At 44.6% G+C, this 15,327-nt stretch overlaps 1 protein-coding gene across 1 annotated transcript in view; it reads right to left on the bottom strand.

The window, feature by feature from the left end:
• The window catches only part of PIGC (phosphatidylinositol glycan anchor biosynthesis class C), a 49,980-nt gene that overhangs the window by 23,827 nt on the left and 10,826 nt on the right, over positions 1–15,327 (bottom strand). The window contains exons 4-6 of the mRNA XM_032980797.2: positions 4,980–5,092; positions 4,765–4,820; positions 1,209–1,347 (exon numbers count right to left, since the gene is read on the bottom strand). Of these exons, the coding sequence (XP_032836688.1) occupies positions 1,209–1,347; positions 4,765–4,820; positions 4,980–5,092 (308 nt within the window). The remainder of the gene's footprint in view (positions 1–1,208; positions 1,348–4,764; positions 4,821–4,979; positions 5,093–15,327) is intronic.

Raw genomic sequence — 15,327 nt, 5'->3', positions numbered from 1 at the left:
GCTTACTCATGTAGGCTACTAGGGGTTAGAGCTTGTGGGCTTACTCATGTAGGCTACTAGGGGTTAGAGCTTGTGGGCTTACTCATGTAGGCTACTAGGGGTTAGAGCTTGTGGGCTTACTCGTGTAGGCTACTAGGGGTTTAAGCTTGTGGGCTTACTCATGTAGGCTACTAGGGGTTAGAACTTGTGGGCTTACTTATGTAGACTACTAGGGGTTAGAGCTTGTGGGCTTACTCATGTAGGCTACTAGGGGTTAGAGCTTGTGGGCTTACTCATGTAGGCTACTAGGGTTACAGCTTGTGAGCTTACTCATTGTGGCTACTAGGGGTTAGAGCTTGTGGGCTTACTCATGTAGGCTACTAGGCATTAGAGCTTGTGGGGTTACTCATTGTGGCTACTAGGGGTTAGAGCTTGTGGGCTTACTCATGTAGGCTACTAGGGGTTAAAGCCTGTGGGCTTACTCATGTAGGCTAATAGGGGTTAGAGCTTGTGGGCTTACTCATGTAGGCTACTAGGGGTTAGCGCTTGTGGGCTTACTCATGTAGGCTACTAGGGGTTAGAGCTTGTGGGCTTACTCATGTAGGCTACTAGGGGTTAGCACTTGTGGGCTTACTTATGTAGGCTACTAGGGGTTAGAGCTTGTGGGTTTACTCATGTAGGCTACTAGGGGTTAAAGCCTGTGGGCTTACTCATGTAGGCTACTAGGGGTTAGAGCTTGTGGGCTTACTCATGTAGGCTACTAGGGGTTAGAGCTTGTGGGCTTACTCATGTAGGCTACTAGGGGTTAGAGCTCGTGGGCTTTCTCATTGTGGCTACTAGGGGTCAGCTTGTGGGCTTACCCATGTAGGCTACTAGGGGTTAGAGCTTGTGGGCTTACGCATGTAGGCTACTAGGGGTTATAGCTTGTGGGCTTACTCATGTAGGCTACTAGGGGTTAGAGCTTGTGGGCTTACTCATGTAGGCTACTAGGGGTTAGAGCTTGTGGGCTTTCTCTTGGAGGCTACTAGGGGTTAGAGCTTGTGGGCTTACTCATGTAGGCTACTAGGCGTTAGAGCTTGTGGGCTTACTCATGTAGGCTACTAGGGGTTAGAGCTTGTGGGCTTACTCATGTAGGCTACTAGGGGTTAGAGCTTGTGGGCTTACTCATGTAGGCTACGACTGGATACCATCACCACCGCTATCGCCACCACCACTATCGCCATCATCACCTTGATGATCAGCTGCAGGGATGGCCACAGAGCGAAGATCTGGTAGGCGAAGGCGGTGATGGCGAAGGCGTGGGGGGCGGTGGGGAGACGCGATGCCAAGCACACGGCGCCAAACACCGCCATGCTCAGAGACGTCACCCTAACAACACACAAACACACCGTACCGTACCATGCACACCATACCATACACCAATCCATATGAGGTTTTATTTTACTGACCAGTACCAATAACTACCATTCGCCGCCAAGTGACGGTGACGTCACCACGGCGCTTGTGCCAGGCTAGGTGCACGTTGAGGCCACGTGAAGTGTCGAACGCCCGCTGGCAGGAGGTCACGGGGCAGACCCAGGTGCCACGAGTCGACTGACTGAGATGACTGGCTGATGCACCACCTGTGCCCCCTACTGTGCCCACTTGCTGTGTTTAAGCTGCCTGGCGCTCCGCTCGATATGAGCGTCGCTCCTCCACCCTCCGTTGTTGTTGGAGGGCGACTGCCTCCAACTGCCCAGTAGCATCCTTCACGAGCCTCCTCCACAGAGGCCGATCTTGACACCGCTGGTCCCAGTTATTGGAAATTCCACTCGGCTCCACATCCTCTTGTACCACGTCACTCCATCTCTTCTCTAGCCTGCGCCGTGCCCTTTTAGCCCCCTCGAACCGGCCGAACAAAAGCTGGCTGGGCATGCAGGCTACATGACCCAGCCTTGGCTCCTGGAGGAGGTCACCGATGGGACTGTGTCCAGAGCTTTTGAGGATTTGTGAACTCACAATCCAGCCTGCTCAAACCCAGGATAGATCGTGGGCAGGCCAGCCTGAATGTTTTAGCTGTCAAAGATGTTCGTTTAGGGGGGGGGGGTCCACGTTTCATAAGCATAGATAATGGAGGGCATGACCGTGCCCAAGAAAACTTGAAGCTTCATGTGAATCGACACACCAGGTAGCTTCCACACACAGCGTTACGCAGCCGATGAAAAGAATGCCACTCGACTGAGTCGGAGCGAGACCTCTGCTGTCAAACCAGAGCCGGTCATAAGTTTGCCCAGCTTTGGAACTCAGAAAGCATGAAGAACAACCCAGAGCTAGACCTACTGAAGGTATCATAGGCCTTCACCAGGTCAATAAAGCAGATATGTAGGTCTTGCTGGAATTCCCTACACCTCTGCTGTAGCAGACGGACAGAAAATATGGCATCTGTGCAGGACCGCCCTTTCCTGAAACCGCATTGGGGCTCCGCAAGCCTCTCCTCAGCGTGCCTGGCAAGGCGATGTTGACTAATCCTTGCCAGTATCTTTCCCGGCACACTGAGGAGTGAGATGCCCCCTGTAGTTGTTCGGGTCTGTGCAGTCCTTAAAGAGGGGGACCACCAGGGCATCCTTCCAATCCTGCGGAACTCGTCCAGTGGTCTTGACTGTTATGTAAAAATAGGGCATTCTGCACAGAAACACCACCATCCTTCGGCAGTTCGCGTGGGAGATCATCTCTGCCCGGCGCTTTTCCTGGTCTCAGACTCTGGATTGACTTCCATACTTCCTCAACAGATGGCACTTCAGCCAGCCACTCACAGCGGTGACTACATCCAATATTTGAGGCACCGCAGCCTCAGCAGGGTCATGGCTCAACTTTTCCCCACGATGTTTTCCAGGCCGAGGGATTTACCCTCCTCCAAGACCTCACAGAAATGCTCAGGAAATCCGCAAACCTGTTGCTGGGTGTCAGAGATCGGATCACCCTTCTTTCCCCTAAGGTGTGGCACTGCAAGTTACCTTTTTAATGGAATAAAGCGTAATTTGTCAGCTTCTGAGTCAGACTCCACCTCCCGAGCAACACGCGACCACCGCTCATCCTTGCACCGCCGCACGGCTCTCTGAACCTCCGAGTTGAGGCTGCGATAAGCCTCCACATTCTCTGGTGTGGGATGCTGTAGACGGTGGGAGTGGGCCTGGAACACCTTCTCTGTCAGCCGGGGTCTCAGGGCAGGTTTGGACCGTGTACCCAAAGCAGCCGTTGCAGCTACATGAGCCACAGTCCTAAACCTTGGCCATTTCTCCTCGGCATCAGGAGGAGGGGGGATGGACAATGCCAACCCCAGCTGCATGTGCTGAAGACATTTTCATTTGCAACTTTCATCAGCGAGCTAAGACCCGACCACTGTGGGTTTGAATGGGGTCCTAGATGGACACCCACCAACTGGAAGAATGGCTGGCGCATCTTTCAGATGACAAGCCGATAGTGGGCAGTTCAGCTTCACGATAAGTCCTCATGTCAAGGACATGGGCCTGCATCTGCTGTTCCATCACTATATAGTCCAGCAGATGTTCTTGCTGGGACCTGGCATGCATCCATGATGTGTGGATGCCCTGATGCCAGACCAGCGTGTTAGTCATTACAAGCCCATGGGCTGCACAAAAGTGTAGTCGCCTACCATTGTTATTTAGCTGATCTGGCCCATGCCTTCCAATCACTCCAGCCCAAGTACCAGCATCATGACCCATTCGGGCATTAAAGTCACCCAACAGGATGACTATCCCAAGGGGCCACTTTAGCTAGCACCTGTAACAGGAGGTCATAGAAGGCATCTGACTCGGCCTTTTCCTGCATCCCTACACTGATGTTGATCTTCTATGGGGGCGTAAGCAACCACCACCACCCACTATTCCTCGCATTCTGGTGATGGGGAGGCGAGCTCGCTCACGGTAGCCTTGGACTTACAGCTTCCCACACCTCACCGCCACGCTCCCACACTCCCTTCATTCTTTTGTTCAAAAAAACAGTTCCACTCCCTGATGTTTGGCAGTCTCCTTCCCCAAGTTGAGAACTGTGCATCCCTCATGATGACTGGAGCCAGAACCGGTCCACGGGACCTCCTGTATCCCACAGAGGTCCAGGCAGTGCCGGTCCATCTCCCAACAGAGTGAGCGTTCAAACATTCCACGTGGCAACTCACAGTGCCTTTTTGCCGTTCCTGGAGGAACCCCAAGGGCATGGGTTCAGTCTCCTAGCTCCGCCAAGTGGAGTTTGGCAAGGAGACGTCATAGATGCCTGTACCTCCTGGGCCTTTGGCACAAGCTTAGTTAGATTTTTTTTCCACGTATTTTAGTGGTACTTAAATTGAAGGGTTACCAGCCCCTCGCACCTGTCCAGAGTCCCCCATTGGCCGCTGTGGTGGCTACAAACGCCATGAGGGAAAAGCCAATTGAAGTGAGCCTTTCCTCCCATGGGAATGCTCACCGCAGCGTTACCGCCCGGCACCACATGCACCGTACCATACACAGTGCGCCGAACACCTCCATGCTCAGAGACGTCACCCCGACTCGCCACAAAGACAATGGTCCCCCAATTTTTGCGAGCCTACAAAGACAATACCACAAACATACTAAACACCATACCATACACCATATATACACCATACAATACAAACAATAAACCGTACATGAAACACAATACAACACACTACACACAGACACACCATACCGATCATGTCGATGGCAAAGATGGTGATGGTAATGAAGTGGTGATGGTGGTGGTGATTATGATGGTGATGATGTAATCTCTCACCTCTTCGGACTCATGCCATAATCAAACAGTAGCAGATGTCCCAGCAGCATCAGCGTCTGCAATAAAGAAACATCACCATCACGACTCACCACTCATCATTCCCCGCTCACCACCAGCCATTACTCACCACCCAACACTCGCCACTCGCCACCATTCACCACTCATCATTCCCCGCTCGCCACCACTCGCCACCGGACGTGCAGTGCGTGCGTCACCGTCATAGCGTAGATAGTGTCGGTGCTGATGGTGTCAGTGAGCGTCTTGAGGATGGGGGAGAAGCCGTAGGAGAACCCCAGGAAGAAGGTGGCGCTCTTGACGTCAGCCAGGCCTGCGACAAGCGGCACCGCGCACACATGGGGACGCTAGAGCAGGGGCCCCCAACCCCGGACCGCTACAGCAGGGGTCCCCAACCCCGGGCCGCGGACCGCTACAGCAGGGGTCCCCAAGCCCCGGTCCGTGGCCTGTTAGGAACCGGGCCGCACAGCAGCAGGAGTTGAGAGCGGTGAATCCGCGCGTGGCCCGCCCCATTATTTTATTATTTACCACGTCCATCCGCGCCTCCTTCCCGCACTGCGCAACTCATCTCAGTCACGTGGTGTTGGTAAGCCCACAAGCTAACCGCCTAGTAGCCACAATGAGTAAGCCCACAAGCTAGGCCTCGGCAAGGTAAGGTAAAAAAACGAGCCTACCTTTACCCTACCTTTTACCTTACCACAATACAATCATTCTACCCTTACCTTTTACCCTTCAGCAACGAGCTTACCTTTACCCTACCTTTTACCCTTACCCCACCTTTTACCCTTACCCCATACAAATTACCCGATTACAGGGTAATTACTGGGGCACTACTACACGTGAAGGTTTATAACAGGGTAATTACTGGGGCACTACTACACGTGAAGAAGGTTTATAACACGGTAATTACTGGGGCACTACTACGCGTGAAGGTTTATAACAGGGTAATTACTGGGGCACTACTACACGTGAAGAAGGTTTATAACAGGGTAATTACTGGGGCACTACTACGCGTGAAGAAGGTTTATAACAGGGTAATTACTGGGGCACTACTACACGTGAAGAAGGTTTATAACAGGGTAATTACTGGGGCACTACTACACGTGAAGGTTTATAACAGGGTAATTGCTGGGGCACTACTACGCGTGAAAAAGGTTTATAACAGGGTAATTACTGGGACACTACTACACGTGAAGAAGGTTTATAACAGGTTAATTACTGGGGCACTACTACACGTGAAGAAGGTTTATAACAGGGTAATTACTGGGGCACTACTACACGTGAAGAAGGTTTATAACAGGGTATTTACTGGGGCACTACTACACGTGAAGAAGGTTTATAACAGGTAAATGCTAGGTAGAGCGCTTTATTCATCTATAGAAGACTCTCGATGATTCAAATTTTAAATGGAGGCCAGGGACTGTGCCACGGTGCTTTTAGCGAGCGGTAAACAAGGTAGTAGGTAAACAAGGTAGTAGGTAAACAGGGTAGTAGGTAAACAGGGTAGTAGGTAAACAAGGTAGTAGGCAAACAAGGTAGTAGGTAAACAAGGTAGTAGGTAAACAAGGTAGTAGGTAAACAAGGTAGTAGGCAAACAGGGTAGTAGGTAAACAGGGTAGTAGGTAAACAGGGTAGTAGGTAAACAGGGTAGTAGGTAAACAGGGTAGTAGGTAAACAGGGTAGTAGGTAAACAAGGTAGTAGGCAAACAGGGTAATAGGCAAACAAGGTAGTAGGCAAACAAGGTAGTAGGCAAACAAGGTAGTAGGAAAACAAGGTAGTAGGTAAACAGGGTAGTAAGTAAACAAGGTAGTAGGTAAACAAGGTAGTAGGTAAACAGGGTAGTAGGTAAACAAGGTAGTAGGCAAACAAGGTAGTAGGCAAACAGGGTAGTAGGTAAACAAATTGTTTACCGGGTAATTCTTCCGCGCTACCTTTACCCGACCCTTTACCTCACCCCTTGACATGTCGACACCTTTACCCGGTAAGAAGGGTAAATTACCTTACCTTGCCGAGGCCTACCACAAGCTAAAAGTGTGAAAGACCCAACCATGAACCCCCCCACCCCCTCCCCACCCCCGGTCCGTGAAAAAAATCGTCTTCCACAAAACCGGTCCCCGGTGCCAAAAAGTTTGGGGAGCGCTGCGCTAGAGGATCGTAGCGCTCGCGATGATTTGCGGAAGCACCGACTCATCGCAGCGTGGCTGCTACTGCTGCCATGACCACTCCTCGTTTGTGGTTCCTACTCCTGGCGCCTCCGAATCGTCCCCCATCGCTCGTCGTCGCTAACATCGCTGACATCATCATCGTCGTCGTCACGATAACATCTTCAGCGTCGTCATCGGGGGGGGGGAAAAAAAAACAACGCCGAGCCGCGGGCCAGGCTGGCTCGGCCCCGGCGCGGCTTGGTTTCGGCAGTGGAAAAAGAAAAATAATTGGTTAAAAAAAAACAAAATTTACGCGCACAATTTCTTTGCAGTCGAAATGAGAAAATAAACTATATTTTGACCCCAGAATTAATCAAATGTTGATGTGCTCAATAATAAAAGTGGGTGGCTTGCGCGAAGAAAATGAAACACATCGAAAGGAAACCATTGGAAAAATCTTGTTCTTTGTTTAACATAATAATAGCTTGTTGTGCAATTGTTGGTCTGGCGCTAAGGAAGAGAGGGCACCCACAGCGGCCTCTCCGGCGCCATGACGGGCGGCGATAGAAGCGAGCCTCTCATTGGTCATAACTGGCCAGCAACAGCCGCTGTGATTGGACGCAGACATTTGCCGTCGTTGGTGTGGGGGACGTGGAGCGGAATGTACGATTATTAATTATTCAAATTAAATTTAAAACACGATGATTAATTTTTAAAAAGTTAAAAACACGAATATCAATTCGTAAAAATGTGTTAAAAACGCGATTATCAATTAGTATACGTTAAAAAACACCATTATTAATTAGTACAATTGCTAAAAACCATAAATTCATGAAAAAACACAAATCTCAATAAGCAAAAACGTGTTTAAAACACGATTATTCATCAGTATCAATGAGTTAAAACACGATTAATTAGCAAATAAATAGTTAAAAACACGGTTATTAATTAGTCAAATGTAGTTAAAAACACGAATCATTAGTATTAATTAGTTAAAAACGCGATTATTAGTAAAAAATCGTTAAAAACACCTTTTTTGTCAAATGTAGTTAAATACACGATCACGAATGAGTCTAAATTTAGTTAAAAACGCGATTATTAACCAGTAAAAAATTTTAGTTTCAAACGCGTTTATTAATAAAAACATTTATTAAAAACACAAATAGACATCACGATGGGTGGGGGGACGGGGCCTGGACCGGGTTTAAAAAAAAATTTAAATCTCGAATTTACATTATGAGACCTCCTTTGCCAGTAACAAAATATAGTAATAGGTTTCACCCTTTTAACTGGCACAAAAACTGACACCTTTATTCAAGGCATCACGTTTGCAATAACCACAACACAAGCAGTCAAAATGCAAACAAAAAAAGACAACTCTGATGATAATATGCACCGTCCTTGAATTTGATTGGTCCAGTCTCCAGCGCTGTCCTCCAGACAGTCTCGTCCCTTCACCTGATGAAGGCCGCTTGTGTTGTGGCCGAAACGTCGTGAGAATATTATTGTGTTATTTTATTTTATCAATTTATTATTTTATTCTCATTCTACGTGGTGACTTTACCGAAAGAGCCAAAGAAGAGGGTAAAACCTATTTACTAAATCTCGAATCTTGACGAGCCGGGGCGTGGAGTATACTCTTCCGTTCTTCCGGCAAAGTCATCACGTGGGTTAGGAGTCAAATGAAACAAATCACGACGTTTCGACCGCTAACAACCAGCAATCGTCATCAGGTGAGACATCCGCTGCTGAAGTTTTCTTGCCCGTGGTTGTCCCACCCGATGAAAATATTATTTTATTGTTCTACCCACGTGATGAACTTTACCTAAAGAAACCAAAGAATGTGTGGATTCCTACAGTCACGAAAGCTTCAAATCAAGATTTAAAGCATATAGTGCTGTCAGTGTGTTTTTTTTGTTTGCATTGTGATAATATATGCAGTGTGTATAGCAATAATAATATATGCAATGTGTATGGAAATAAAATATATGCAATATGTATAGCAATAATAATGTATGCAATGTGTATAGCAATAATAATGTATGCAATGTGTAAAGCAATAATAATATATGCAATGTGTATAGCAATAATAATATATGTAATGTATATAGCAATAATAATATATGCAATTTGTATGGCAATAATAATGTATGAAATGTGTATAGCAATAATAATATAGGCTATGTGTACAGCAATAATAATATATGCAATGTGTATAGCAATAATAATATATGCAATGTGTATAGCAATACAAATATATGCAATGTGTTTAGCAATAATAATATATGCAATGTGTATGGCAATAATAATATATGCAATGTGTATAGCAATAATAATATATGCAATGTGTATTTCAATAATATATCCAATGTGTATAGCAATAATAATATATCCAATGTGTATAGCAATAATAATATATCCAATGTGTATAGCAATAATAATATATCCAATGTGTATAGCAATAATAATATATGCAATGTGTACAGCAATAATAATATATCCAATGTGTATAGCAATAATAATATATCCAATGTGTATAGCAATAATAATATATGCAATGTGTATAGCAATAATAATGTCTGCAATGTGTGTAGCAATAATAATATATCTTCTTTGGTTCTTTCGGTAAAGTTACGTAGAATGAGAATAAAATAATAAAATAACACAATAAAATTCTCACGACGTTTCGGCCACAACGCAAGCGGCCGTCTTCAGGTGAAAGGTACAGAACTGTCGGGACGACAGAGCTTCAATGAACGATGTTAAGATTCGTAGCGACTTTTAAGCTGGTTGGGAGAAATGAGGCACCTTGACAAAGGGGTTTACATATCAATAGCTGAGGGATTAGCTTGTGACTGGTCACGGAAATGGCTATGTTAAAGTCAAAACCTACACATCCACAGAGGCAACTAGTAATTTAGCATTGAAATAGCTAAGGGATTAGCGTGTGACTGGTCACAGGAATGGCTATGTTAAAGTCAAAACCTACACATCCACAGAGGCAACTAGTAATTTAGCATTGAAATAGCTAAGGGATTAGCTTGTGACTGGTCATAGAAATAGATGTTAAAGTAAAGGCCTACACATCCACAGAGCTTCAATGAACGCTGTTAAGATTCGTAGCGACTTTTAAGCTGGTTGGGAGAAGTGAGGCACCTTGACAAAGGGGTTTACATATCAAATAGCTGAGGGATGAGCTTGTGACTGGTCACAGAAATGGCTATGTTAAAGTCAAAACCTACACATCCACAGAGGCAACTAGTAATTTAGTATTGAAATAGCTAAGGGATTAGCTTGTGCAAATAGCTGAGGGATTTGCTTGTGACTGGTCACGGAAATGGCTATGTTAAAGTCAAAACCTACACATCCATAGAGGCAACTAGTAATTTAGCATTGAAATAGCTAAGGGATTAGCTTGTGACTGGTCACAGAAATAGATGTTAAAGTAAAGGCCAACACATCCACAGAGCTTCAATGAACGCTGTTAAGATTCGTAGCAACTTTAAAGCTGGTTGGGAGAAGTGAGGCACCTTGACAAAGGGGTTTACATATCAATAGCTGAGGGATTAGCTTGTGACTGGTCACGGAAATGGCTATGTTAAAGTCAAAACCTACACATCCACAGAGGCAACTAGTAATTTAACATTGAAATAGCTAAGGGATTAGCTTGTGACTGGTCACAGAAATAGATGTTAAAGTCAAAGCCTACACATCCACAGAGGCACCTCGTACATGGACGCCAAAGGGGGCTGCAACAACTCAACTGTCATACAGTAAAGCGATGTGAAAAACCTAATTCTAAATTACATCAATATAATAAATGTACCCAATATATTCTTCAATAAGCTGAGCTATTAACATTAACTGGGTATACACTACACTATATAATGAATATCATATAGTAAACCAATAAAAACTAAAATATAAACTACCTCAATGTTATATCACAATGTAATATGGTGAAAAAACGGGTGGATTCTTACCTTCCACTTCAGCACCACGGACAGCTACGTTCAGACGGACGAGTCCATCCATGGTTGGAGCGGAGGAGGAAGAAGGGGAGAAACAGCTGCGAGGTGCTGTTATACTCCATGTTGTAAACCATACCATTAACCGTGGTGTGAGAGGTATTAAGAGTCAGTGCCAGCGAAAGAGCTGCGGTCTGAAGGTCCTCGTAAAATACAATTAATTAAGAACCGAAATGGTTTAAAACATATTTCCAATGGTTACTAAGCCAGAATCCATCTTCTCGGTTGAAATTGTCTCTGTGTTTGTATATGTGGATGGCCTCATGAACGAATCTCTCATGGTAGCCGGTTGGTTTGCAAAGAACCTCTGTCTTGGAGAAGTCAATGTCATGTGAACCCACTGAATTATAACAGTGATCTGCCACGGCAGAGGAGTTCGTTCTACCGTGTTTCAAGTCTGCTTTATGTTCGCGGATGTGGTCCGAGATATGCCGTTTGGTTTCTCCAATGTAGCTACTACCACAGAGGCACTTTAGTTTATAAACGCCCGGGTACTGTATGTCTGGAACAGCATATTTTACAGATGGAACCAGATCACGGATTTTATGTACTGTGTTGAATCAGACCTGGATCTTGTGTTTATTCAGGATTTTGGAGATCTTTTTAGTGACCCCTGCAATGTAGGGTAAGGTGATGGTTTTGAGTGGCTCCACAAGAGGATCCTTCTTCCTGACTGGAGTAATGGCTTTGCGGATTGTGTAGTCGGAGTAACCATTAGCTCTGAGAGCCTGGTGTACGTGCTTGAGTTCATTGGTAATGTGTTCCTGGTCGGAAATGCATTGGGCTCTATGGTATAGAGTCTTGATGAGTGAGTTCTTCTGGGATGGATGGTGGTGGGAATCCGGTTTCAAGTAAGCATCTGTATGGGTAGCTTTCCTGTAGACAGACTACCGCAGAGGTGTTTTTTTCCAGTGAAAGGTCAATGGTATAGTTTATAACATGGAGTATAACAGCGCCTCGCAGCTGTTTCTCCCCTCCTTCCTCCTCCGCTCCAACCATGGATGGACTCGTCCGTCTGAACGTAGCTGTCCGTGGTGCTGAAGTGGAAGGTAAGAATCCACCCGTTTTTTCACCATATTACATTAAGATATAACATTGAGGTAGTTTATATTTGAGTTTTTATTGGTTTACTATATGATATTCATTATATAGTGTAGTGTATAGCCAGTAAATGTTAATAGCTCAGCTTATTAAAGAATATATTGAGTACATTTATTATATTGATGTAATTTAGAATTAGGTTTTTCACATCGCTTTACTGTATGACATTTGACTTGTTGCAGCCCCCTTTGGCATCCATGTACGAGGTGCCTCTGTGGATGTGTAGGTTTTGACTTTAACATAGCCATTTCTGTGACCAGTCACAAGCTCATCCCTCAGCTATTTGATATGTAAACCCCTTTGTCAAGGTGCCTCACTTCTCCCAACCAGCTTAAAAGTCGCTACAAATCTTAACAGCGTTCATTGAAGCTCTGTGGATGTGTAGGCCTTTACCTTAACATCTATTTCTGTGACCAGTCACAAGCTAATCCCTTAGCTATTTAAATGCTAAATTACTAGTTGCCTCTGTTGATGTGTAGGTTTTGACTTTAACATAGCCATTTCCGTGACCAGTCACAAGCTAATCCCTCAGCTATTTGCACAAGCTAATCCCTTAGCTATTTCAATGCTAAATTACTAGTTGCCTCTGTGGATGTGTAGGTTTTGACTTTAACATAGCCATTTCCGTGACCAGTCACAAGCTAATCCCTCAGCTATTTGATATGTAAACCCCTTTGTCAAGGTGCCTCACTTCTCCCAACCAGCTTAAAAGTCGCTACAAATCTTAACAGCGTTCATTGAAGCTCTGTGGATGTGTAGGCCTTTACTTTAACATCTATTTCTGTGACCAGTCACAAGCTAATCCCTTAGCTATTTAAATGCTAAATTACTAGTTGCCTCTGTGGATGTGTAGGTTTTGACTTTAACATAGCCATTTCCGTGACCAGTCACAAGCTAATCCCTCAGCTATTTGCAGAAGCTAATCCCTTAGCTATTTCAATGCTAAATTACTAGTTGCCTCTGTGGATGTGTAGGTTTTGACTTTAACATAGCCATTCCTGTGACCAGTCACAAGCTAATCCCTTAGCTATTTCAATGCTAAATTACTAGTTGCCTCTGTGGATGTGTAGGTTTTGACTTTAACATAGCCATTCCTGTGACCAGTCACAAGCTAATCCCTCAGCTATTGATATGTAAACCCCTTTGTCAAGGTGCCTCACTTCTCCCAACCAGCTTAAAAGTCGCTACGAATCTTAACATCGTTCATTGAAGCTCTGTCGTCCCGACAGTTCTGTACCTTTCACCTGAAGACGGCCGCTTGCGTTGTGGCTGAAACGTCGTGAGAATGTTATTGTGTTATTTTATTATTTTATTCTCATTCTACGTAACTTTACCGAAAGAACCAAACAAGATGAATCCTTGCAGTCACGAAAGCTTCAAATCGAAAAGTAATAATACATGCAATGTGTACAGCAATAATAATATATCCAATGTGTATAGCAATAATAATATATCCAATGTGTATAGCAATAATAATATATGCAATGTGTATAGCAATAATAATGTCTGCAATGTGTGTAGCAATAATAATATATCTTCTTTGGTTCTTTCGGTAAAGTTACGTAGAATGAGAATAAAATAATAAAATAACACAATAAAATTCTCACGACGTTTCGGCCACAACGCAAGCGGCCGTCTTCAGGTGAAAGGTACAGAACTGTCGGGACGACAGAGCTTCAATGAACGATGTTAAGATTCGTAGCGACTTTTAAGCTGGTTGGGAGAAATGAGGCACCTTGACAAAGGGGTTTACATATCAATAGCTGAGGGATTAGCTTGTGACTGGTCACGGAAATGGCTATGTTAAAGTCAAAACCTACACATCCACAGAGGCAACTAGTAATTTAGCATTGAAATAGCTAAGGGATTAGCGTGTGACTGGTCACAGGAATGGCTATGTTAAAGTCAAAACCTACACATCCACAGAGGCAACTAGTAATTTAGCATTGAAATAGCTAAGGGATTAGCTTGTGACTGGTCATAGAAATAGATGTTAAAGTAAAGGCCTACACATCCACAGAGCTTCAATGAACGCTGTTAAGATTCGTAGCGACTTTTAAGCTGGTTGGGAGAAGTGAGGCACCTTGACAAAGGGGTTTACATATCAAATAGCTGAGGGATGAGCTTGTGACTGGTCACAGAAATGGCTATGTTAAAGTCAAAACCTACACATCCACAGAGGCAACTAGTAATTTAGTATTGAAATAGCTAAGGGATTAGCTTGTGCAAATAGCTGAGGGATTTGCTTGTGACTGGTCACGGAAATGGCTATGTTAAAGTCAAAACCTACACATCCATAGAGGCAACTAGTAATTTAGCATTGAAATAGCTAAGGGATTAGCTTGTGACTGGTCACAGAAATAGATGTTAAAGTAAAGGCCAACACATCCACAGAGCTTCAATGAACGCTGTTAAGATTCGTAGCAACTTTAAAGCTGGTTGGGAGAAGTGAGGCACCTTGACAAAGGGGTTTACATATCAATAGCTGAGGGATTAGCTTGTGACTGGTCACGGAAATGGCTATGTTAAAGTCAAAACCTACACATCCACAGAGGCAACTAGTAATTTAACATTGAAATAGCTAAGGGATTAGCTTGTGACTGGTCACAGAAATAGATGTTAAAGTCAAAGCCTACACATCCACAGAGGCACCTCGTACATGGACGCCAAAGGGGGCTGCAACAACTCAACTGTCATACAGTAAAGCGATGTGAAAAACCTAATTCTAAATTACATCAATATAATAAATGTACCCAATATATTCTTCAATAAGCTGAGCTATTAACATTAACTGGGTATACACTACACTATATAATGAATATCATATAGTAAACCAATAAAAACTAAAATATAAACTACCTCAATGTTATATCACAATGTAATATGGTGAAAAAACGGGTGGATTCTTACCTTCCACTTCAGCACCACGGACAGCTACGTTCAGACGGACGAGTCCATCCATGGTTGGAGCGGAGGAGGAAGAAGGGGAGAAACAGCTGCGAGGTGCTGTTATACTCCATGTTGTAAACCATACCATTAACCGTGGTGTGAGAGGTATTAAGAGTCAGTGCCAGCGAAAGAGCTGCGGTCTGAAGGTCCTTGTAAAATACAATTAATTAAGAACCGAAATGGTTTAAAACATATTTCCAATGGTTACTAAGCCAGAATCCATCTTCTCGGTTGAAATTGTCTCTGTGTTTGTATATGTGGATGGCCTCATGAACGAATCTCTCATGGTAGCCGGTTGGTTTGCAAAGAACCTCTGTCTTGGAGA

This window comes from Petromyzon marinus, chromosome 74 (genome assembly GCF_048934315.1).
Source record: "Petromyzon marinus isolate PM22_M1 ecotype Great Lakes invasive population chromosome 74, UKy_Petmar_22M1.pri1.0, whole genome shotgun sequence".
Classification (NCBI taxonomy): domain Eukaryota; kingdom Metazoa; phylum Chordata; class Hyperoartia; order Petromyzontiformes; family Petromyzontidae; genus Petromyzon; species Petromyzon marinus.
Note: the sequence above shows the minus strand (reverse complement) of the source record. Positions and strands in the feature narration are given on the sequence as shown.